Raw genomic sequence first — 26,582 nt, 5'->3', positions numbered from 1 at the left:
TATACAGTATCTATAGGCTATTTCTTTAAAGCCGAGAATTGGATTACCAAGGATTGATTTGTTACAAAAATACATGTTTTTTGTATTTTAAATTTATGAACTATTCTGGAACAATTGTGAGAGATGAGGTTTGAAGCAGCTGGACCGCTTAGCTCTCCAACACCGTCAACACTTTCCCTTCAAGGCCAAGCCACGGAGCTACACCAGATAAGATAAGATAAGATAAGATGGTACTTTATTGATCTCACAGATGGAGAAATTGCATTCGATGAGAGAGCATCCGGCAGCAGCACCCATTCAGTGCGCACCACTCTTTTTTTTTCTTTGGTGAAAGATCGTTGTGTCGCGGCCAATGAGGACTGATGTCTCGGGCACACACATACCCCCCCTAACCAGGCCCTTGTCGTTCTGTGTCTGCCTGATCACGCTTCCTCAGGCCAACCCCTTGGTCAATGGCCGGTCATCCTTCATGTCCCCAAGAAAAGGCAAGGCAAGGCGAGGCTAGTTTATTTGGAGAGCACAATTCATACACAAGGCAATTCAAAGTGCTTCACAGTTGCATAAAATTACAAGAAAGCAAATAAAATAAATAAAAACAACATAAAATTTGTCAATTACAGTAAAAGGCAAGAGTGCAAATGAAATACTTTCAGTCATATGCATGGACAAAAGGGACTGTTTTTGTCTTGTCTTGATGTTTTTATATATGTGCTTTGCCTTAACTTAAAGGGACTATACAGAGTTTTTCCTGCCCCTACATGTTCCAGCAATGTCCTAATGTAATAGAATGAGCCCAGACCTATTCACCACTACATTTTGCTCAGTCAGATGGAAGAAGTCAGTGATTTTGTGTATGTCGTGGATTGACCTTGACATTTACTACAGCCGGTAAAGACTGAAGTGTTGAACTGAACAGACTGGAGGTGATTGGAGGTTACAAATACAGTCTTCCCTCGTGACTTTTTCTTTTAGAAGCAAGTTCTGCGCTGCGTAATTCCCTAAAATGTGCAGGATTCCCAGTGTGTGCAGAGATTACACTACACCAATGGTATCAGTGAGGCCCATTAAGATTCTGCACAGGACTGTACTCTTTAGAGATCTGCACGGGTCTTTTTAGGTCACTGCTGCAGGAGTTTGCATTCTAAGGGGCAGTAATATAAAAACAGCTTCCTCAACAGACGTTTTCAGAGATTGCCTTTTAGTGAATACACAAATAAATCAGACGATTGCTGTTGGCTATTGTCGCCTTATGCTAAAAAATGCAAACACTTCATTTTCCAGTTATCAGTTATTTACGCTCTTTCCAGATTCTCTACAAATCTGCACATGAATAAAGCCAATGTTTAGTGGCTATAGAAGTGTATCCAACCCCATGTAAAGCAGTCAACTTAACCTTACTGTACCTAACTCTGATACCTTTTTTTATACACTATGCTAGGGCTGTGCAATTAATCGAAATTCGATTACGATTTCGATTACAACAGTAAACGATTACAAAATTAGCATAATCGCAAAAAAACGATTATAATTTTTTTTTTTTTTTTTTCAATATTTTTTTTTTCAATTTTTGTCTTTTTTTTTTTCTTTCTAATTTTTGGATTTTTGTCTTTTTTAATGGATTTTTGTCACTTTTTTGCTGGATTTTTGTCACTATTTTTGCTGGATTTTTGTCACTATTTTTGCTGGATTTTTGTCACTATTTTTGCTGGATTTTTGTCTTTTTTTGCTGGATTTTTGTCACTATTTTTGCTGGATTTTGTCTTTTTTTGCTGGATTTTTGTCTTTTTTTGATGGATTTTTGACATTTTTTTGCTGGATTTTTGTCACTTTTTTGCTGGATTTTTGTCACTTTTTTGATGGATTTTTGTCACTTTTTTGCTGGATTTTTGTCACTTTTTTGCTGGATTTTTGTCACTTTTTTGCTGGATTTTTATCTTTTTTTGCTGGATTTTTGTCACTTTTTTGATGGATTTTTGTCACTTTTTTGATGGATTTTTGTCTTTTTTTTGATGGATTTTTGTCACTTTTTTGATGGATTTTTTAAAGGCAACAAATAATCGTTTGAATAATCGTGATTTCAATTATGACAAAAATAATCGTGATTATTATTTTTTCAATAATCGAGCAGCCCTACACTATGCATTATCGATAAAATCAAATCTCAAAAGGTCTATACGTTCAGTAAACAAGCTCTGACATCACGCAGATGTGAGTTGACAGCAGCCAAGACATCTTGATCACTCATAATTAGCAATGGTTTGGTGGCTAATGCTAAAGGCTGTAGGGAAAATATTGGCTACAGAATTCTGAAGCCTTGGCTCCAATATCGATCCCTGGGGGACCCCGCATATTATGTTCCTCCATCTTGATGCATGTTCACCTATTTGTACGTACTGCGTTCTGTCTGTCAAATAAGACTTCACACTGTAGGTTATCCCTCTAATCCCATTTTTTTTTGTATTGTTTCGGAAATTCAGTCCAAATTAAGTCATAACTTAACATTGGATATTTGCTCTGTTGAACTTGCTATGCTAAAATACAGCATGTTTCTCCTATCATACTGCCTTTCTTTATGACCAGGAGTGTTTCTTTGGGGGGGGGGGGGGGCGTGTTGGTAACAAAACATACATACAGTGTGCATGAGTGAAGTACTGCGTAACTCTTGTTGATGGTATAGGGTTATGAGGGCAGGCTGTACACTGGTGGGTGCTGCTGTGGCACTGATGCATTATGACACCATTTCATGTGGCACTTTCAAATGTTGAAACCCCCAAAGCACTGAAGATGTCTATTAATACAGTGGTCTTTCCATTATTACTTCTGGCACTATCTCTCCTGCAGCGAGTCATGGAGATTTTTGGGTCATAAATTGCTTCTGCGATGGTGAGATGAGAAAGTTCTGGCGAAAATGGTTTTACATTTCCTGTTTCTAAAGATAATAAAAAGTTACAAGAGAGTTGCCATTTGTGAGCTTCCAATAGCACAGTACGTCTAAAATGACCCTGTAGAAAACTAGTGGTGTGGATGAGTTGTTCTCTGAGACTTCACAGATGACCAGTTTCGGGCAGATTAGACAGTCCCATGAGTATGCAGATTGTTTGAGACGCGACTGGATTAAAAACAACCATTTAAGCAGGTCAACAGCCATGAAATTAGCGCGGCTGCCTATTGTGCACCAGTGCCATTAGCATATGCCGCATAAACCAAATGGAGCAGGCGAGATTAGATTAGAACTCCAGCATATTTAGTGGTTCATTGATACTTTTGGTAGCTTTGTTAAATAGCATTTTAATGCCTAGCATTGAACAATGATTCACATACCGTCATTTCTATGATTTTATGATGAGTCTAAATCTCAAAGAGTGGTGAAGAGTAACGAAAGTACAAAGTACTGTGTAAGTTAAGTTTATGATAAATACTTTATAATACTTTATACTCCACTAGCTTTTTGGACTGAAATCAGAGTTAAGTTTAATTTTTCTTAGGTTACATTTTTAAAATGACCTCTTTGTAGCCGAATATAGTGAGTAAAGTTGGTTTGAGCAGAAACATCTTGCCTCTTAAAGGAATAGGCCACCGTTTTTACATACTGAGATATGTTCTTACCTAACCTTAGACGAGTTAATATATACCCGTCTGGTCTTTGTCCGTGCGCTCTGTCACGCAAACGGAGCACATACGCAGCCTCTCCCACATGTCATATCCAGTGTTTTCATGCGAAGTATATTTACACAGAAATGTAACATGTCGATTTTATAAGCAGATAAAAAGGGGTACTATATTGTGAGGCGTAATGATATGAGGAGCACAACGTCCGCGCAGTAACTCCTAAAGACTTCCCCCGCTCACTTCCGTCAATAACCTTTAGGAGTTACTGCGTGGACGTTGTGCTCCTCGTATCATAACTTTATTTAAATAGGGAACACGTGGAAGAGCTTGGTAGCTTCTATCGTGAGCTTTTTTGGAGCTATATGACATGTGGGAGAGGCTGCGTATGTGCTCCGTTTGCGTGAGAGAGCACACGGACAAAGACCAGACGGGGATATATTAACTCGTCTAAGGTTAGGTAAGAACATATCTCAGTATGTAAAAACGGTGGCCTATTCCTTTAAGTTTAATCTGGTTTGATAAAAACAGCAAATATTTTTCCAAACCTATATGAAATACCTTATTATTCTTTTTTACATTCTTTTTTTATCTGTTATAAAAAAAATGCTTGTATCTTATTTTATTTAAAGGTGAAATGTTATCCAGTGTAGCTTAATATACAGTAGTTAAGTATTTTGTTGTGCCTTAAGTAATTAACGAGAAAATAAAATAGAAACTCTGTCAATCTCAACATAAAACATAAACAAAACAAAACATTTTTATGATTCTGAAATTGCTATTTGATCTCTACTTTGGACTCCTAAATGATAGGTTAGGTTTTAGTTGCCATGTGATTTTGCTGTTATGTTGAAAAGTGAAGTGGCTTGTGCTATGTGAAATGACTGGTATGAAAGCTGCGTAGTGAAGATAATTTGAGGCCTTAAGTGATCAAGAGTGCTGAACGTGTCAGACTTTTAAAAGCTTCACAGATTATCACTTGCTGATGTGCACTGGTTTATATGAGGATTTGAATTGTATAGTTCACTTTTTTGTCAACAATTTTAACATATATGTCTTTAGTTTATGTTAATACCAACATGTGCCTGCAGGTGAACCCAGCCTTTATGATGTTGTACATTATTATTAGTCCAGGCCTGGCTTTGCTCTCTGTATTCACCATCCTTTAGCTTGTATTCACCATCTTAAAGCCTGGACCTAATTCCAACTCGTGCATGTTCAGACATCTACTGTATCCCTGCCTTAATCCCTCTTTTAACTTCAGCATGAATTTGAAGAGCGTCTCTCTACATGTCCGCAGCCGGAGGTTACTGTCTGTGAAAGAAAGTGATCTTTAATTCTGAATAGCGTTCGGTTTAAGTCTGAGTTCAGAACCCGTCTTCCGCAGAGAAAGAAGAGGAGCCGAGTTGTTTGTTGGGCATCTTGGTGTGTTTGCCCTTGAATTGTCAACTCTGTTGCTATGAGCTGGAGGCAGCAGTCCAGCTGGGCGCAGACAGACGAGGTCAGACACCACAAGAGGGCATGTCTGTTGTTTAAGAATATTTTAGCTTCATTTAGCCTGAAGACGTAGGTTACACTATTGGAGAGTAACATTAACAAACAGTAACCCCTCATTTATACAGATTCTGTTATGTCTCTCGTCACTCAGCACAGAGGTCGGGACCCAAAACAGGTATATTTTGAATACATTGCCTAAAATGTTTTAATAGATATGTTAATTAATGTTCCCTGGCACAACCTGTCACCACGTCGTTCACCTTCTTTCATTCTCACCTCCTCTGAACAGGTCCCATTAGTCTCCATTTCCCTGTTTCCCTTGGGTGTCACGGAGCAGCACTAAAGCACTTTATCATAAGCTACAGCTGGCACACGGAGAGGTGAAAGTATTTGAGAATGCATAATACCGCCCCAGGACATCCGGACAAGTTTGACTCTAGAGGGCGGGAGGACAAGTTTTGCGCCGGGCTGTGTAACTTGAAGTCAGCGCCAAGTCGCCGTTAATGAGGTTTAATGAGGGTCAAATGAGCTCAGCAACGTCTTTGTAATTTGGCCATTGATGGTAGAGATTATCACAGGGGAACATTGTTATGTCTTAAAAGATTTGTACATTCATTTATGATTTCTAATGTTGATGCCCCATGTTGTCCCCAGAGGTAGGATTTCCATAGTGTCATTTTAAATAGCAATAGTGGAGAACAGTGGGGGATTTGTGCCCATGCCAAAACCCCAGATATACAAATGCCTGATTTTTAAAACACGAGATAAACAAATGCCTGATTTGCTACACAAAACATGTTTCTTTGTTTTTTTTTTAGTTTACGAAAAGTAGACACCGTAAAATGTAAACTCTTCTTTCAACTCAAACAAATAAAGCCAAGGGCTGAGGAGAAATCGTTCAACCAATTACAAGAGTCCGTTGTAGTCGATTTAAAGTTGTTTACCCAAATCTAAAAGCTTCGCGACTGGAGTTTACAGCCTATAGGCCTGTGTTAACGATTGTGATTTTTTTTTTGTTGCATTGTTGCTGCGTTTGTCAAATTTTTGTCTTGTTTTTGTTTTGTTTTCTTTGTTTCTTTGTTCGTCGCCTTTTTTCCTTGCTTTTTGTCGCTTTTCTATTGTGTTATTGTTTTCCGGCATGTTTTTGTTGCTATTTTGTTGTTTCTTTTTTGCGTTTCTCATCACTTTTCAGTAGTGTTTTTGTCTCTCTTTATTTATTGTATTTTCATCCTCGCTGCTTTGATGCTTTCTTTCAAGAAGCTTTAAGATTTGGGTAAAGCCAACCTTTAGAAAATGTGGGGGTTAAGGGGTTAAATCAGAATCCTGCAGGTGCACACCTTGACAATGATGTATGGGTTGTTCCTTGAAACAGTTGATATTAAATACATTTTAGATTTAAAAGAATTGCACCAAAGAGTTCAACTGCACAACTGTATTAAGCGATTATGTCAAACTAAGAATCCGAGTGAACTGAACTGTCAAAAAGGAAGTTGACTGAATAACATATTTTGATGATTTAAAGCTGTGAGTTTAATGAAGCAACAATTTCAAATCAACTTTGAGTTAACGATTTCCTGGCAGCCTTTGGAATTATTTTTGTGACTTGAAACAATAGTTTACATTTTACAGTGCAGTGGGCAACAACCCGATCCATCAGATTTACTGTGTGTTATTATTATTGACAGGAACTGACAGCTTATGCAGGGCCCAAAGAGTTTATAGCTAGAGCTAATTTAATGCTCAGCTCCTTTTCCTTGTTTGGGCCTTAGTTTCTGCACTCATTCATTCATCCACACTCACACTTAAGATGTAATTCATTCACAGTCAGTTAGGTGTGCAAAAATCTTCTATCCTTCTAAAATGATCTTTCTATTCTCTAATCAGTGAGGTCCCGCTCTTCTTATCCACACACCCACTGTCCCCCTCTGTCTCCTGCAGTGGGCCCATCTGCTCCACTTCCACACTCCTGCCACTCTCCTCTCACAGGTCTCATAGACACCTTCCATGTTTGTAAACAACACTGGCAGGGCGGCCATTCCGGTGCTAAATTTAGTTTTATGAGTAGGTTAAGCGATGCATTTTGCCATTGTCAAAGTCGTTGTAATAGAAGTCGTAGTAACAGCAATATCACAAATGTTTTCAAGTCATCAAAGTAATAGAACGTGGTTGAAAATGCTACTTCATACTTCGTCAAAATATGCTTTTGTAAAACTGAAGTCCTGTTCTGCAATATTTCTACTGGGATACAATATTTTTTGTTGATAATGAACTTGCAGGCTAGTTGTTGTTATAGCATTTGATGACCCCAAATTATTGTTACTCAAGACAGAGTTTGAGTACTTATTATTAATATTATACAAGTTCTCGTCACATAAAACATCATAGTAGGAAACATGTACACTTATTTATCTTTAGGCAAAGAAAATGGCGCATTGCAAAGCTGCTCAAAAGGATGTTCTTATTTATGCAAGGCTTTACTGCAGCCCATATGTATTTCCGGTGCGGATGAGCTCCTACGTCCATCCAGCTCTCCTCTCGTCTTTTGTCTTCCTCCTGTCCTCCCACGCCGCCATGGGGACAGAAGGTAGGCAGTTTGTCTCCTGTGGTGGGACGTGGGCGAGGGGAGCCGGTGCGAGCTGATAAATGACAATCACCAGTGAAAAAGCAAGACAAATGTCCCTCCGGCGGCAGCACTAACTCTGCTCCCATGACTCTGCAGCATTCCCATCATGTGATATCAGCAGGACTTGGAAATCTCACACTGTCTACTTACAGTCATTTCTCCAAGGCATAGAATAACACTTTGTTGGGTTGTTGACGCAGGGAGTATTATTTTTAAGCTCCCATTTTGCGCCAAACTACACCACATATTTTCCAGACTCATTTTCACACCGTCTGTGTTAAAATGAGTCCACACTGAGTTACCCTGAACTCTTAAGAGGTCAGACACCATGAGTGACAGTAACATGACACTAAATATAATATGCTCTTTATTTTCAATGAAAGGGCTGAGGCCTTATTGCACTCCTGTCTTTCACAAAGCGACAGGTGAAGAAGGAAGTCACGGAGATCCTGCATTTGACAGATTTCTGATTGATTCAGATTTCTGCTGGATGGAAATACTAAACATTACAGAATCAAGACCAGTTTCAATAGTTGAGTGTCTCCAAAGTCAAACTAGATCTACCACAGCCCTATCCTCATCTGTCATGGTCCACGACTCGGAGGAACTGGGACACACATGACCCCATACATCAGATAAAAGTTGTTTCCTTTTATATATTGTAGATTTGTGTTATTGAGGACCTTTTTCTCTGCCTCCAATACTTAAAGACTTTCAGTTTCAGTATTTAATTCTTACATCCAGCAGAAGTACGAAGTTCAGTCTAATGCAGAATCTCCATGACTTTCTTCTTCGCCATTTTAGAAGGGTGTTATAAAATTAGTCCAGAAAATTGTGTATCTTTTGTGTATCTTTCTTATGTTTTGATTGACATGGTTTGGTTCTAATCCTTATTTGCAGTTAAAATGTCTGGACTCTATTTTCGTGTCATCACATTATTTATGAACTTGCACTTCGCACTAAGTGAAGTTCGCTATAAATTTGCTGTAAACACACAACAGTTTTATTCTTGAAGAAGTCAATTCCCCCCTCTGTCTTCTCCAGATCACGAGTCTGCAGGACTTCTTTGCGGACGATGACGTGTTCATAGCCTGTGGTCCAGAGAAGTTCCGTTACGCCCAGGACGACTTTGTGTTGGATAACAGCGGTAAGGCGCCCAGAGCCTTTGTGACTGGTAGGCCAAACTCATTATCACTGCGAAACCCCCTCTGTTTGTAGCTGTGGTAGTGAGTAGCTGCATGTCTGTTTTCTTACCTGCCACTTGGACTGCATGGGTTATGTCTTACATATGTCAAGTATTTTATTTAAGTGAATTTGTAACATAGTAAGTACAGTGTTTAAGGTTTTATTTCAAATGTATTTTTAAAAATTGCCCAAAAGAGCAGACATTTAAACATATGGTTAGGTTAGAATTAGGCCATTTAAAGCAGTACTAAGTAACTTGTTTACCTTAATAAATCCTTTCCGTAGTCCCTCTGGGGGTAATACAAGTGTTAATGGGATGATTGGAGGGCTTTCATCTCCACCTGGTGTCTCTGGCCAGATAATCAAAAATGCAACTTGACTGCCACCGGACTAATAGAATTGGGAAGAAGAAGCTAACAGGCTAACGGACAAAGCTAACTGGGGGCTAGCACCACTTAAACAGTATTTACAGCCAAGTTTGAGTGGAAAAAAATATTTCCATTGTGTAATTGGATGTACAATATCCCTCTCTCCCTTTGCCGTTTCTGTCAGCGTAGTATTTACTCTTTACTTTAATTAATTAGTTGAAAAAAATCGGAACTTGCTACGACACCAGCAGTTGCACTTATGGCCTCTAGGGGCAAGAGTTACTTAGTACTGCTTTAACGGGTAAAAGCAGAATGTATGGTAAACAAGTAAGAGCTAATGGCAAGTATCAGAATCAGAATCACAATTGTTTTTTGTCAGTGAACAGGTTCACAAACTGAGAATTTTCTTTGGTGCAATCATGCAACCTTTAACATAAAAATACACATAAAACTTGGTTGGTATAAATAATAAACTGTAAAAACTTCAAAACTATAAGTACGTAGATTAAAATAAATCTGATAATATATAACTGCTTCCTGCTGAAGGCATTTAAATCAGCGATGGCAGTGTCCGTGATGAGCGGCGGAATGTCTTCTTAAAGGGACTAGATGGAAGTTGACTTTTTATACTCGCTACTGCCACCTCAGGTCTTACGCGTAACTGCAGCTTGTATATTAAGCTCATGCATGCACTTCACACCCGATTTAACACCTTTTTGAGTGACAGTGCAGGATTTTAGCGGCAGTGATGATGAATAAGTCTGGGCTCATTTTACACATTAGGACATTGCTGGAACATGGGGGAGGAAAAAACATTATTTTAACATTTTTAAACTCCGTTTAGTCCCTTCAAGTAACCTAGAGCCGGGGATAACACTTGGAAAACCACACAGCAGCGTCTATTTGCATGTGCTCCCTGTGCCTACGAAGGCTTTCCTGGGTGCTTCGCTTTCCCCTTCCACCAAAAACAAGTACAAAAGGCAAAATACCCCATAGCTACAATCCGTCGAGGCGTGTTTACATGCACCAGTCCCATGCGTGTTATTCCTTATGGAAACAGGATGGACAGCTGATATTGACAATCATCCAATCAAAAATAAGAACATGCCTAAGTGCCCATTAAAAGCAATAGATCATTCTGCATACCGTACCTTTGAAATAAAACTTGAAAAATGAACACAAAGGCAATGCTAGTAGTACGACCTCAGAGGGTTAAATGTAGTTCCCCCGTCTTACAGTTGTCATGTCTTCCCTCTGTTTCCTTTGCATTGTGTGTACTTTATCCGCAGCCCCTTGATGTTTGATCGGGGCAGATGTGAAATGTGTAAATCATGCCATATTTCAGCCCTAAAGTCTTGAGCCAGTCCTGGAGGAGCTCACGGGAAGGAAGTCTAATTTTATCCAAAGTATTGACATCCTGTTTCAATCTCAGTTGTTTGTCCAGGTTGGCTCGCAGCTGGGAGGCTCATCCTAAAATGCTCGTGCTTACTGTAGCTGAACAGAGGGAGATCGATGGGGCTTGACATATTCAGACTCACGTCCCAGTTACTCTGTTTGTGCTCCACTTTGAGAAGGAGGGCTGCTCGTGAATCAGCCACGCAGTACTGATGAGGGCACACTAGAAAGATGTATATAAACTCTTTAAAGCCGTTGAGCTCGTCTTCCGTCAAATTTGGATGTTCGCTCTGGGCTGTTTTGCTTGTGAAACACCCATTCATTGGCCGATGCCTTATGATGTTTCACTTACTGTAAGCTGCACTCAAGACACTGTATGAAATTCTATATGCTAAAATTGCAAAAACTACAGATTCTAGAAGACCCCGGTGTGCCCTAACAGTTTACCTTAACTATAAGCTAATTATGTCAACACATTGTTCAGTTCACAGTGACAAAAAGTATGTGGTGTTAGTGTTTAGGGAAATATGTGCTTTATGTCAGAAACAGTGTCCTTGATAATTGAAATTGAACCATGTTTTGAAAGTTGTTCAATGTTTGAACCATTGACCATGTTTGTGAAAGGCTCTTCGCAAATGAAGACCTTTCCTTTCCTCAATCATATATATTTTTTTTTTAACGTTAAAAACTGCATGCATCTTAAACTGTTACATATCATGTATAGGTTGTTATGTGCAATCGTGAAGTATACAGAGAGTTCTCGCCCCTACCTTTTTATTCAGAAAAACAATTAGCCCTTAAAGCTCTTAGACAGTTTTATGAAGTTGTAAAAAAAAACTCTCTCAGATGAAGTTTAGTGTGCTTTCTAAGATTAATGCAGTGATCCTGTGTATTTTCAGAATGCAGGGGGCTGAAGACATCGTACAGTCGCTCTGCTACTCCCAACCACACCAGCAAGAGCCCATCGCGACGACGCAGCAAATCTCCTGCCTCTGGTATGAGCAATGACGCCACATACACTTCGCCCAGAACGTTCTTTATTGAGCTATTTCATCATTGTTGGGTTTTAAGATACATTTTCACTAGCATTGCTGTGAGCAATCAGCAAAGATATTAATATAATCTAGATAGGACATGGCCATAGTAATACGTTGGAACAAATGGCTATTCTGGCAGCCATCTTGTGACTGGCCCTTCTAACCCAGTGCAATGTAATCAAATGGGAAACACCACTTTTTCCTTGATACTGTTTTTTTATCCATTTGTAGTTATTCCGTGACTCTGATAATTGTGACTGACCATTTGTCATATCTTGCTAGAAAATAATGGTTATGCTGGACACAGACTTTTAGCTACATTTGTTCATGGATTTTCCTTTGTCAAACATTCAGTTCTATTTAAATCAAATATAACATTTTTTCCCTACTTTAAAACAATATTTCTGTACTTTTTAACACGACATGACCAATACTTTTTAAACACGGGGCAGTCATACAATGAATGCTAACCACTGAATCCTGGAAATGAATGGTGCTATTATGGCTAAACAACACAAAAAACGAGACATTTCAAAGAAATTAAATCCTTCCTGAGATACTGAGACTTAAAAGTAATAAACCAATCACAAACAATGACTGTATCTCACATTCTGCCGTTGATTCAATAAAAATGTTGTCACAAGATGGCAGCCACGTCATGTCCAATGTAGAGTTTCAGAAAACATCTTTGGCAATCAGTATTGTCATTTTCAATCCCCTTAAAGGAATAGGCCACCGTTTTTAAATACTGAGATATGTTCTTACCTTAGTTTAGACGAGTTGATATGTAACTGTCTGGTCTGTACCCGTGCCCTCAGTCACGTAAACAGAGCCCAGACGGTGTTAGCATATAGCCTGTCTCTCTCTTCTCATCTATGGATCCAAATGGAGGTGAAGTTAGAAGACACCAAGCTCTTCCACGTTTTCCCTATTTAAATATGGTTACATGAGCCTGTACACAATCCAAGTATAGTCACACAAAATTAAATAAGTCAATTTTCTAAGCCGATAAAAATGCAATATAGTTCCCCATTTTATCCACTGACTGAGGGTACACGTAAAGACCAGACAGCTACATATCAACTCGTCTAAGCTAAGGTAAGATCATGTCTCAGTATTTAAAAACGGTGGCCTATCCCTTTAAAATGGGCAACATAATCAATTACAATCAAATGAAAAAAACAAAACTTTGCAAACCTACAATATTTTTTGTCTCCTCTCGCAGCTCATTGTTCTTTTTAATTTTTCAACAGCAAGGCGGCCAGTCCACTTTGCCACAAGCTATCCTTCTAGCAAGTCTCCAGGTTAGCTTTATGCTTTGCCTTTGTCACCGTAACGGAACAAGGAGACTGTAAAACAAGCTAATTTATTTTACTGGTACATACATTGAGTTAGCATAGCGAGACTTTCACACCCGATACTGTCTGCATACATAATCTTTTTTGTTAATAAACGATGAACTAGCTGCTACCGCTAATAGCATGTTGCTTTTCCATTGCAGTAAACGGCCTCTCGAGCAGCCAGTCGTCTTCTTCCAGATCGACCAAGTCTTCTACCCCGTCGCCCACCAGCCCCAGGACCGCACACGGATTTAAGGTTTTGTAACACAAACGTTACGCTGTTGACCTGTCATCATTTCTGATTCATGATGTGTTTCTAATTCAAATCAAAAACATTAAGCTGGATTTATCCGTCTTCGGGACATATTACTATATCCATGAGCTGGCAAAAGTCCTCAGTGACACACTTCCTCTTCATGCCAATCTACAGATTAAGATTACACTTACGTGCGGCCATGAAAGCGTGTTTTTGTGGTTACCAAAAGTCTAGCCATTCAAAGGTTGTGATTGCAGCAAATGCAGTTTTATAAAAAGCTTTGTCATGTTCCTCCCAGTTGCGCGGGACTCCTAGAGGTGACCCACTTTCTATTTCCATCCCAGGCTGCCCTGCTAATCTGAATAATACAGGACATCCTCACCTTTGGTTGACACTTGGTCGCAGTAAGATTGTGATGCAACAGGACAAAAAATGGGGGTAAAAGGGTCAGTACTGTGGTCGCACTTTTGCACGGTAATAGGTTGGAAGGATGAAGAGGTTTTGCATTTTGCAGCACTGTTCCCATGATATTACCAAGAAAAAACTAACTAATGTTTCCTAATCCAATCCGAAGCTTGGTGAATTCTGCTTCACAACGATAGGAAGTTTGTTCTCCCTGATGCCTCCCGTTTAAAACCCAACAAGTCCAAAGGATGTTATAACACTTTTAGATAGCATCATTGAGCCTTGATGCGAAGTGCTACTGATGATGACTCTTTTAACAATATATTATTATTGTATATATTATTAGCAAAGATATGCAGTCAAAACTCTGCATATCAAAAGCAGGGATCTAACATCACAGTGATAATGCACAAAAATGTCATGGACTTTTCGAGTATAATATCTGTAAGCGCTTTGGCCTGTTTAGTGGGAGTGGGTGCAGTGCTCTACTGTACATAGGCTATTTGCCATAATCCTTTGCGTCATGCAACATAATAACTATGGTAGTGCATTTGGTGGTGTAACTGATCAGACTGAGGTGTACTTTGTATTTTTCAGATTCCTAATGGAAACCACGTGTCCTCAAACTCAAACGGATCAGTGAACAGTCACAAAGAGGACACCAACCAACGCAGTCCAGAAGGTACACTCAGCCTTTCCTTTATTCTCCATGTCCAGTGAAATGCATCTCACCCTCTCGCAATGCAAATTACGATCCATTAGTTAAATTTACAGTCACTCTCTGGCTGACAACATTGGCAAATGTTCTGCTTGGAGTCATTTGAAGGAATGAAGGAACGGAAGAGGCTGAGAAAACTTTTTTCATATTATTTACAATATATACACATTTACAACGTACATGGTTCAACTTTATTTCCCCAAGGCATAATCAATGTAATCAAAGAGAGAGTCTTTCAGTGGTGTGTCCAAACTTTTTGTTTATCAATGACCACATAGTGTATACAGCAGTTAAACATTCAACTAAGAGAGATTAAGAGAGATTCAATTCATTCCCCATACCAGGGGAAGTTCTGTCTCATTATAACATTTTGGTTTTAGAGGTTTTAATCATGCGGATTTATTAAACTTGCCATAAAAAGTACCATCTCTGGTCACATGTGCCAAATTAACAAGAAGCATGAGGGCCAAATTTGGCAGGCGGGCCACACTTTGGGCACCACTTCTTTAGGTGGTGGATCCAGTTATTTTCTCTCCTAGAAAGGAGGGCTTCTAGATTTGCATTTTTACCTGTTCAATGCAAAAATATCTTAAGGATCAGGGTGACTGAATTCAACAAAAGTGGTTCGAAGAAAAAGATGAAGTTGTGATGTAGATGATGTAAATATTTTGACATCTGCAAAATGTGTGTGCACTGCTTTTTTGGATATTTGACAGTTTTGTCTCTTCATCTGCACCTCAAGCAAGACCTTTTTGGCGTGTGTTACTCGTCTCCTTTTTGTAATTGACTAATGACAGCAGAGGAACAGATGGGTCTTTTCCAGCTGGGTAATATACAATTACATTTTTTTGTAAATGTTGTAGCCATTGAGAACAACCTGGATGACTTCCACATGAATATCCACAATCATGTTGCATACCAGCATATATAAATGCATATATTAAGCAAAATCACAAAAAGTTTGAGTTTTCTTTATCTTCTTCTACCATGTTACTTTTTTCTCTCTTCAAAAACACACCTGGACCCACTTGCATATCTTTGAGTAATCTTTGTGATCTTACAGTGAGATCGCCTGAAAATCTGGAAGTGAAAGAACTGTATATTTAGTTTCAGCTGCTTTACATATATCAATATTGTATTTTGTAACCAACAAAGTGTAGGATAGTGATAAAGTTGTGTTTGAGATTATTATTATTAAATACAGGTAAAGCATAATACTCCCTCTTTAAAGTGCATATGACACATTAGACTACATTTTCACAGATACGTAGTTAGCACAATTTCATTCAAGATTCATGTTAAAATATTACCTAAATCCTACCATTTTACTTTGGGAAAAATAACACTTCCGCATTGGGCATGGAGACCGGAAGTGACGTAGAACCAAACTAAAAATTGTTCACGGTCGCTGAAATGCATTGAAGTCAATGGGATAATTTGACCAAATAAACTGCAAACTGTCTCTCTCACACAAACATTTCGTGAAACACAACTATATCACCATTAACCTGGGACAAATTGAGACTGAGGAACAACGATAAGAACAAATGTTGAGCTCTGACATTTAAAAAGGTCTTGATGCAATGAATGGAGATCAGCGCTGATAACGCAAAGAAGCCAGCAGGCTAAAGCTAACTAGCTCGCCGGCTGCTCGCAGATTCCTTCAGGATTAGTTTGTTTACGTCACACCATTGTTATGTTGTGCTTTGAACCACAGAACCACTCCTGTGGTTCTGCTGTTCCTTAAAATGCCGATGCACGTGCGTCCTGTCAGCATGGTGGATGTTTCTGTTTTGATGCAGGCTGCGCAAAGTGAAGGAGGAGCTAATTTCCCGCGCGGAACCAACTTCGCAAAAAATAAATATATTCAAAAGAAACTAAATAAGCTGCATTCTCAAATATGCAACCTTTTAATGAATGCAAAGAATTGTATAAACATTATAAAGTAAAAAAAAAAAAAACATGTAAATAAGAGCGCCATCTGCTGTATTTTCAGTGCACGTACCTTCTACGTCACCACTGAAGAGCGTTCCACTGTTGCTAAGGTGTTGCTAAGGACAAATTCAAAGTTTTGACTTTTTAATCATACTTTCTCCACAAAATGATATTTTATGGGTGTAAAACTGTGATATTTTCCTTCGGATCTCGGATCTCACCAAATCAAGAAGAATGACCAAAACTTTACAACCTGTCATATGCACTTTAAGGACAAATAAATTGATTAACTTGCAATGTATTTATCATTTTCTTTTTCCTTTTTCTACAGTCAATGGTAACCAGTATCAACCCTCGTCCAGCATCTCGGAGAAGTACAAGGTCGGCAAAGTGATCGGAGACGGGAACTTCGCGGTGGTCAAGGAGTGCGTGGAGAGGTGGGTCACACACAGCAGGTAGTTTATATTGAGAAGCAGCTGTGGCCACTGATAACCCTCTTATTGTGCCGATTAGAAACCCATGTATCAGGCCGTAAACTGCTACATCAGGGTTTGTGTGTTCGTTTCATTGGGCGTTCAGCGCGGGATTCAGCACACTGCAGCGATAATGACAAACTGATAAAATAAGCAGCCTTTTTTTTTTATGGGCCCGTAGGATATAGCAGCAGAAGGGAAGTTCAGTAATTAGCTTCCACACCATTAAAATGCAAATGGTGCAGATGAAATAAAATCAGATAATTAGTTTAGGAAAAAGTTATGGCAGACATTACGAATCGTTTCATGCACAAGCAGGATTTTAATGCTATGCCAATGCATATTAAAACAATACATATTTATTTTGATTACAATTTCCTTTGGAAGCTCCCACGTCTTGTTTTGACACAATTGGATGAATAAACACATTGCTTATGACTTTTGCTTAAAGGAGCTATATCATGCTATTTTAGCCATTCAAAAGTTAAGTATAGGCATTTATATGATATATTGTACCTCTACCATTATGGAGCACTCATTTTTGTGATAAATATAAGTGTTTTCTGGAGGTATTTTTCGAACCTGGAAGACACAACGCTTCGATTCAGTTAACTCCGCCCCCTCTCTCCGCGCATACAACTTTACCGTAATATAAATAAACAGCAATAAGTGAAATTGCTTCACGATGCAGTTATACGGAGTTGTCATCTGCAACACAGCTTCATAAATGGCTAACACACATGCTAATATGCTAACACACAAGCTAACACGCGTTTGGACTGACTCACCCTCTGCTCCATCGTTGTTTACATTGTGGGACTCGCGTTGGTTATAAAAGTTAATCCACTTTGGTTCTGGCGAAGGTTCCCCAAACATCCATCAGAGACAGTCACAGAAAAACAATATTTTGGTGATAGTCGCTGAATCCCGGAGAAAAAACAGCTGAGTGGCCTCTTCCTGAAAAAGGTTGAATAAACTCCTCGTCCTCGTAGCCAAACGCGCTTATTTTTCTCCGTGACATTATCGTTAGTTAAGAATGAAGAACAGATGTGTCCAGAGTAGGTAACGAGCTCCATCTTCACAGCTGCAGCGCAAACATGACTGATCTGTTCAGACGCTCAGGGGTGTTTGTTTTGGCCTCAGCTGACCTGGAAGCACCTCGGGCACATCCTTTTTATTTATTTTTTTATTTTAATTTTAATTTTTTTCTCTTTGTTTCTCTCTTACGACAGAAATAATGAAAACGCTGTTTTACAAATTAAAATCAGGCCGTAAGCATAGAATTAAGACATTACATTACAGACTTCGAGCACTTCCGTTCCGTTGTTACGACACAACTGAACACTCAGCCGTTCACCAGGAGAGGGAGGAGCAGCTGCTCAGAGAGCAGGATTCAGGAGGATTACTGAGAGCTGCGTGAATGAAGCCACAAACCACTCTGGGGGTGTTTTTGATAAGGAAACAGCAAAACAACATGGCTAAAAGCTCCAAAAAGTCAATTTTGCATGATATAGGACCTTTAAATTTGATAGAATGTACTTGACTGTGAAATCATATTATCGTTATCACAATACTGAACGTATTATTTTTTTTTTTTAGCACTTTTCTTTACGCTTAAAGTCACTGTACACTGCATTATTCAAACCGAACTCAAACAACAACCTTTACTATGACGAATAAAATAATGTTCCTTATTTATAGATTTTTTTTTCTAAATATTTATACTAATTGTTACGGTACATTTTTAATTCTTTAATTAATCAATTGCCGGATTTAAAAGCTATCATCACCAGCCTGGCAAAATATAAACTTATTTATCACATACAAAGAATGTCAAGTCTAAATCGGGTCCATATGGATGTTTATTCACAGCAGATTGTTCAGTAGAAGCGAAAAAGTAGCTAGCGCTAGCATTAGCTCAATGGTAACATAAAGCATCAAGTTAGCATTCTCCATTATTTATGTATTTATGGGCTGTTAAACCACTCTGCTCCCGTCCATGTCTTTGTATCTTTACTTAGTATAAAACTACATTCATAATTCAGCATTTGTTAAAGTAGTTTTTGAATAATTTGAGAAAGTTTAGATTTTTCTACCAACATTTTTTTTCCAATTAACTGTTTTCAAACGTGACCATATATGGGTGCTTCCAGAGATGCCGTCTGTATGCTTACATTTTTTTACTGCTAGAGTAAAAAAAGAAGACAAAACTGACTTTTTGCTATGCTTATTTTATGAGGTTTTGTCCGTTAGCAAACCAGAGATACAGTATCCAAGAAATAACTACAACAGCGCGGCGCACCAGCTGGTTTCCCACATGTATTCTTTCTCAAATATTGACATATTTTGCAACCATGTGTAGCACGAGAGGCGACCGAGATGACTCTATAATCCAAATATGGTCATTTCCTTTCTGGAGGACAGAAAAAGGAAAGGAAAGACACAAAAAGTGCCCGTATTCTCAACATTAGGTTTTCACTCCTCTCTTGTGACAATATCTCCACTTACCTCGCACACTCTAAAGTATATTTTTGAAGGGTTTTTTCCTGAAAGTTTTTTTTTAATATCTAATTTCTAGCCTGGTTTATTGAGCTTTGACTTATTATAAAAGGCTTATTCAATAGATCCAGACGGCATCTCGTCATAGAAGGGGGCGTGGCCTCGCCAAGGGGGAAAATAGAATCTTTTGGGAAACACATTTTTCACTCTTTTTAGCCATTTTCTGGTGGAATATGAACTTATTTATCACATACAAATAAAATCAAGTGTAAATCGGGTCCATATGGATATTTTCTCACAGCAGATTGTTCTGTAGAAGTGAAAAAACGGCAGTTGTAGCAAGCGCTAGCTATCCGTTAGCATTAGCCCGATGCTAACATGTAGCATCATGTTAGCATTCTCTTTCTTTTTTATGTATTGATGGGCTGTTGAACTACTTTGCTCCTCCCCACGTCTTTGTATCTTTATTTAGTAGAAAACTATGTTCATAATTCCGCATTTGTTAAAGTAGTTTTTGAATAATTAGAGAAAGTTTAGAGTTTTTCAAAATTGTTTTTCCCCTTCAACTGTTTCAAACATGACCATATATGGGAGATTCCGGAGATGCCGTCTGTATATATACATCCAAAACCTGCCATGAAAAAAATCTTTGTAAGAAATATTTCAATACAGTAAAACCATACATTTAAATCTGGCTCTATCCATTATTAAGTTTACATTTTTCAGTAATCTACAGCAAAATTTTCAAATTGATTTCGCTAAACTATTTTTTTCCCCTGTATTCTCCTGCAGTGTCTCGCCATGAAGCCCTAAATAACCAAATGATAAACACGTCCCGAGTGCCTTTGAGATATACCACTTTTATTTCCGGAAAGGGGAGAAACCTCTGAAAGTCAGCAGATGAGTCTCCCTCTGTGTAAACTTGGCTGCGAGCTGTAACGTTGCTCCCACCTCTCGCACAGTAATGGCGCCGCAGCGGTGGGCAGTAAATTGGGATTGGAGACAGTGTTGCAGACTCAGTGCGGCTTTTATGGCTCTCTCTCTAATTGCTCTGCTTCTGTGCAGGTCCACGGGAAAAGAGTTCGCTCTGAAGATCATCGACAAGGCCAAGTGCGCCGGGAAGGTACCGCCGGGAATGCACTCATTACTGGGGATGCAAAACGCAATGTAGCAACGGAGGATACGGCTTCAAGATGAAAGTCCACTTCACTAGGGCTCAGTTTGGGATTGTTGTTACCAGCGCTGCTCAATTAAAGCACGAGCGCGAGCAAATAAAAAAATTGAAAGGAAAAGCCCTTTTGCTGGATAAAGTATGGATTTGAGACTATTTAAAAAAAAAAAGATTAAGATAGTTGATTTAGGGGTACATGGAGAACAACAGAAAAATATTGGGGATGTAATTGATTGATGATGGTTAGAGGCCATTGATGCCAACAGGCAGCCCTGGGCAGCTCTGGCTACAGAAATAATGTGTCAGTGAAGCATATGACACAGACATAAAATTAGTAATGCTATACAACACAATGGGAAATTTTGGAAGGGACGGAATACATAAATCTAGGTATTAAAGCAGAACTAAGCAACTCATGCCCTTAGAGGCCATAAGCGCCACTGCAGGTGTTGTAGCATGTTGCGTCATCATTAATTGCCCATGAGAGTGAATACTACGCTGACAGAAAAGGCGAAAAGGGAGAGAGGGATATTGTACATTGTGCCACAACTCAATTACACAATGGAGATATTTTTTGTCACTCAAACTTGGCTGTAACACTGCTAAAGTGGCGCTAGTGTGCTGTTAGCTTGGCCTGTTAGCCTGTTAGCTTCTTCTTCGTGATTCCATTAGTTTGTATTAGGTCTCTGGGTCGAAGCAGGGAAAGTTGCAAGTGTGGTTTCCTGGCCAGAGACACCAGGGGGAGATGAATCATCCCACTAACACTTGTATTACCCCCAGAGGGACTACGAAAAGGATTTATTAAAGGGACTGGATCACTACTGCCACCTCAGGTCTTATGCGTAACTGCAGGTTCTATAAGCTCGTGCATGACGGCACTTCGGACCCGAATTAACACCTTTCTGAGTGACAGTGCAGGATTTTAGACGCAGTTGTGGTGAACAGGTCTGGGCTCATTCTACACCTCTGGACATTAATGGAACATGTAGGGGGAGGAAAATACTAAATTTGAACATTTTTAACTCCGTATTGTCCCTTTAAGGTAAACAAGTTACTTAGTACTGCTTTAATACATACACATATGTCCTAATTCTAAAAGTCATACAGAACAACATTTTTGAAATAAATGTTTTGGGGGAGAGAATGTGGTAACTTATGACCATAAAACACACAATTTTGAGAAAAATTGTATTTTCTTTCCCTTGAAATATAAAATATAATAATTACTACCTTAACTTGTGCGTCTTAACTCCTTCAGTGCACTGTTGATGGCATGCATTAGTCTGCAGTTTTCCAGTGTAGCTTATTAAGGCCAACACACTGCTTTGTTTCCTCTCTATTACCATCACACCATAAGAGCACGCCACATGTTTTATTCATCAGTAAATGATCTGTTCTTTTGAAGCTCAGTGTCACTTTGTTTGTGGGTGTACTTAACTCTCGTTCACCTGCAGCCCACACCGCTCCTACTTAGCACCACAGCTATAGGCCTTTTAAACAAAAACCTGAGTAAACAAGCTCAACACAACAATGGACATAATGAGCTCATGGACTAACTCCAAAAAAAAAAACATAGAAGCATTAGATATTTACCCAGTTACAACATTTACTAATCTACAAATGAAATCTTCTGCTGAAACATATATAATCATTCAAATGCACAGCTAAATACAGAGAACCAGGCTGGATTTGAACATTGTTGAGGCCTTTCTCTCGTCTTCTGGAAGAGTGTTGACTCTGAGACCAGCAGGAGATCTCTCCCGAAGTTTAGATGTCAGAGCTGTACTTTGGTGCATGGACCTTGAAGAGATTTATACAGAAATAAAGCTGTTTTAAAAGTATATTCTCTGAGCGACAGGAAGCCAGCACAGAGACCTAAGCACTGGACTAATATGGTCATATTTCCTGATTCCAGTCCGCAGGGTTTTGGATGAACTGTTTAGAGAGGCCAGTGAGCAGGCCGTTACAATCGTCCAACCTACTGGAGACAAACATATGGATTTGTTTCTCTAAGTCTGGTTTAGACACTTTAAATTATGGCAAAGGTTTTGAGACTTTTGGTCCAAATTACACAAAGCACGACTACCTCATATATATTTGTATACATAATGTTGTTTATGCTAATGTAGCTTGTTGTCTGCAGGAGCACCTGATAGAGAGTGAAGTGGCGGTGCTTCGTAAAGTCAAACACCCCAATATCATAATGCTGATAGAAGAGGTGGACACTCCCGCTGAGCTCTATCTGGTCATGGAGCTGGTCAAGGTACGCAAGCCGCACCATTTACCACCGCGATAAATGCCCCCTCAAATCCCCTTTGAACATCCTCGCCTTCTTGATAGACTTCATTTTCATAACATGTCCTGTCTGCGTGTTGCACACTAATCTGTGAGCTGGCTCTGGGCACAGGGAGGGGATCTGTTCGACGCCATCACATCCTCTGCCAAGTACACGGAGAGGGACGCCAGTGTGATGGTCTACAACCTGGCAGCGGCACTCAAGTACCTGCACAGTCTCCACATCGTGCACCGGGACGTCAAGCCGGAGAACCTGCTGGTAGGTCACGGAAATCACACGAAATCGGCTTGGTTTAAAACCCTCCTGTGGCTTTTCGGGGCCACAGGAGGGTTAAATAGGATATTAGTCAGGAGAAGCTTGATTGATCGGTTGATTAAAGAAAGGCATTTCACCGATGCTCTAACAGTTTTTTTTTTTGCTCTCACAAACTCAAACACACCCCGTAAACACATCCTAAAATGCAGGTTTCAGACCAATGTAAAGCTTTGCACTAATTCAGACTCTAACCTCTCACTAGCCATAGTTTAAAGAAATATACACAGTTTTTCCATACTGTGATATGTTCTTACCTGAGCTTAGACGAGTTGATCCGTACCTGTCTGGTCTTTCTGCCTCTGGAAGAACTTGGTCGCTTCCAACTTCACCCCGTTTGGACCTATAGGAATATACTGGAAGAGGCCAAATGCTAACAACATCTGGTCGTTGTGCGTGACTGAGCACACGCACAAAGACCAGACAGGTACGCATCAACTCGTCTAAGCTCAGGTAAGAACATATCTCAGTATATAAAAACGATGGCCTGGTCCTTTAAGAGCGAAAACATGCAGATATTTAGATTTAAGGTGGAAAAAGAAATGTACTCTACTACAAGACAATAAAACTGGTTCCCCTGAGTCAAAAGAATTTGTCACCGTTTGTAAATACTGAGATATGTTCTTTCCTTAGTTTGGACGAGTTGATATGTAGCTGTCTGGTCTTTACGCGTGCCCTCAGTCATGTAATCAGAGCACAGACGGCATTATCATTTAGTCTCTTCTCTTCTCATCTATGGATCCAAACGGAGGTGAAGTTAGAAGCGACCAAGCTTTTCCACGTTTTCCTTATTTAGATACGGTTACATGAGCCTGTACACAATCCAAGTATAGTCACACAAAATTTAGCATTTCGATTTTCTAAGCAGAAACTATATTGCCTTGCTCTATAGTAGTATAGGCGTAGTAATATTATATTACTTATTTATTATTGCAATATAGTTCCCCCTTTTATCCACTGACTGAGAGCATGCGTAAAGACCAGACAGGTACACATCAACTCGTCTAAGCTAAGGTAAGAACACATCATAGTTTTAGTCATCATATTCCTTTAATGATGACTAAAACTATGAATTAATATACAGATATTATGGCTAATAGCCTGGTGCTTTGGAGGAGCAGGTAATGGAAGCTGTGCAATAAGATTACATGTGAAAAGTAATGATATGAATTTATAATTGTAAATAGAATTATTTCACTAAACCTTGGCTTAAACAAATCAAAAAAATCATGTCAAAAAACTTCAAAACTAATTAGAAATATGTTGGGATTGTCTTCTGTATCTGTTACTAGGTGTTCGAGTATCCAGACGGCACCAAATCGCTGAAGTTGGGGGACTTTGGTCTGGCCACGGTGGTGGAGGGGCCCCAGTACACCGTCTGTGGAACGCCGACATACGTGGCCCCGGAAATCATCTCAGAGTCTGGGTAAGGGAGGGGTTCGCCCACAGTCAGTTGGATTGTTAACACAAACCAATATCTGTGGAAGAAGACTAAATCACAGCACAAAGAAGCGCACGGTAATAAACCATGTGTCTCTTCTGCGACAGCTATGGCCTGAAGGTGGATATCTGGGCAGCAGGAGTCATCACCTACATCCTGCTGTGTGGCTTTCCGCCGTTCAGAAGGTAACAAATAAAGTCCTCTGTTGTTAAGTTATCAAGCAGCTTTCCAGCGTTGTTTGAAACTTGAGGTTTCTCTGTGCAGCGACGGCAACCAGCAGGAGGAGCTGTTTGAGCAGATCCTTCAGGGCCGACTGGACTTTCCCAGCCCGTACTGGGACAACATCACTGACTCAGCCAAGGTGAGACTATCTACACTAGCTCACCGTTGTTCCATCTCCAATCTGTCTGGGACAAATTCTGCTCCATGACTGGAAAGATAGGTCTTGTTTATAAAATGCTCTACCTTCAAATGAATGGAAATAAACCGAGCTCAAAAAGGACTAGGATTAGACCTCGCATTATTACTGTATCTCCTATTTGGAGTAGATCACACGAGAAGCTGAAGTTGCAGTCCCAGTGTTGTAACTGCAGCTTTAACGACCAGTTGGCTGAAGGACATAGCGTTAAATTAGTGTCATGTTTTAAGACGACAGGCGGCACTCAAAGACTCAGCCAAAGTGCTAATGAGCAGTTATTACTGTCCGCTCTGATTGCAGTGTTCACTTACACAGCTTTGAGCAAACGCAGAGGTGTTACTTTCCAGAAACACAAACAGGAGGGACTAAGGCTGCTGATACTGTCACGCTGCTCTCCATTAGATACAGCATCTTTGTCTCATGTGTCATGCTGCTCGTCATGAATGCCCCAATTTCCATCATTGTAATTGTTGATAAGAGTTAATGAGGCTCAAACGATTACTGCTTCTAAAATGTGCATCGTTCTGGGTAAGACAATCTGTTTGGAAATAGATCCTATTTTAGAACCTGCTGACGGTTTCCTTTGCTTGTTTTGTTTGGGTTTGCAGGAGCTGATTGGGCAGATGCTGCAGGTGAACGCTGAGGTCCGGTACACTGCTCTGGACGTCCTGTCCCACCCCTGGGTTACTGTGTCCTCCTACAATGTGAGTGTACGCAGGTCGAGCCTCTCGTTCACTAGGGCTGGGACTGCACGCTTTAGTCGCAATACTATACATATAGGATTGCTATACATATGGGTCAGTACCATTTGTATTTGCTTTAAATAGAACGCACAAGCTTAGTTTCCAAAAGTCATGAACTAACTGTAAATCAGTCTGACATTTGTAAAAGGGTAAAGGCACATTAAAGCGATAGTCTGTAAGATTGCAAGGCACATTAAAGCGATAGCCTGTAAGATTGCAAGGCACATTAAAGCGATAGCCTGTAAGATTGCAAGGCACATTAAAGCGATAGCCTGTAAGATTGCAAGGCACATTAAAGCGATAGTCTGTAAGATTGCAAGGTGAGGAGGGAGAGATTTCAAAAGTATACAATCAAGTCCCCTCCTGATTGGACCTGAAAGCCAGCCCTAGTTTGTAAAATGAGCAAAGGGAGAAAAAGATTTTGAAAGTAAACCCCCTCGCCTCCTGATGCTGGTTCACAGGAAAAGCTCATCTCATTGGTCACAGTTATTCCACCCGGGATTCTGATTAGTGTCAGAGATCTGCAATGGGAGATAAACATTATTATTGAATATTACTTATATAACGCCAAACTGCAGACCCCAGTGGCCATTTGTGCGCAATCTATTTAATTTGTAACATTTAAAGTTACACGCTATCACTTTAAAATATTAGCTGAATATTAATCCAAGCTTTCTCATTTCTTATTAATATGCAAGATGTCAATAAAGTATTGCTCTGCATGGTTTTCGACACAATACTTGGGATATAACAAAACCGTTTCACAATGTGTTGTCCCAGCCCTATTTTTTACTCCCCACAAAGTCACTGGTTCGACCTCCCTGCTGTTGAGTTCTTATCGTGACAGTTCATCCACGTTGTCTG

The 26,582-nt window shown here is 39.6% G+C and overlaps 2 protein-coding genes across 7 annotated transcripts in view; one reads left to right on the top strand and one right to left on the bottom strand.

Annotated features, from left to right (window-relative positions):
* lrba (LPS-responsive vesicle trafficking, beach and anchor containing) overlaps positions 1-26,582 on the bottom strand; it is a 462,623-nt gene that overhangs the window by 186,110 nt on the left and 249,931 nt on the right. The gene's annotated exons all lie outside the window — the stretch shown is intronic.
* dclk2a (doublecortin-like kinase 2a) overlaps positions 1-26,582 on the top strand; it is a 44,976-nt gene that overhangs the window by 13,043 nt on the left and 5,351 nt on the right. For 3 of the 6 annotated variants that reach the window (XM_079552701.1, XM_079552697.1, XM_079552702.1), the window contains exons 3-15: positions 8,771-8,900; positions 11,574-11,669; positions 12,965-13,015; positions 13,213-13,307; positions 14,310-14,394; positions 16,697-16,802; positions 20,403-20,460; positions 22,652-22,771; positions 22,916-23,062; positions 24,409-24,542; positions 24,665-24,742; positions 24,822-24,918; positions 25,584-25,679. In XM_079552701.1, coding sequence (XP_079408827.1) covers positions 8,771-8,900; positions 11,574-11,669; positions 12,965-13,015; positions 13,213-13,307; positions 14,310-14,394; positions 16,697-16,802; positions 20,403-20,460; positions 22,652-22,771; positions 22,916-23,062; positions 24,409-24,542; positions 24,665-24,742; positions 24,822-24,918; positions 25,584-25,679 — 1,293 coding nt within the window. The remainder of the gene's footprint in view (positions 1-8,770; positions 8,901-11,573; positions 11,670-12,964; positions 13,016-13,212; positions 13,308-14,309; positions 14,395-16,696; positions 16,803-20,402; positions 20,461-22,651; positions 22,772-22,915; positions 23,063-24,408; positions 24,543-24,664; positions 24,743-24,821; positions 24,919-25,583; positions 25,680-26,582) is intronic. The other 3 variants (XM_079552698.1, XM_079552700.1, XM_079552699.1) reach the window with 3 other exon arrangements.

Source organism: Gobius niger, assembly GCF_951799975.1.
Source record: "Gobius niger genome assembly, chromosome: 3".
NCBI classification, from domain to species: Eukaryota; Metazoa; Chordata; class Actinopteri; order Gobiiformes; family Gobiidae; genus Gobius; species Gobius niger.
Note: the sequence above shows the minus strand (reverse complement) of the source record. Positions and strands in the feature narration are given on the sequence as shown.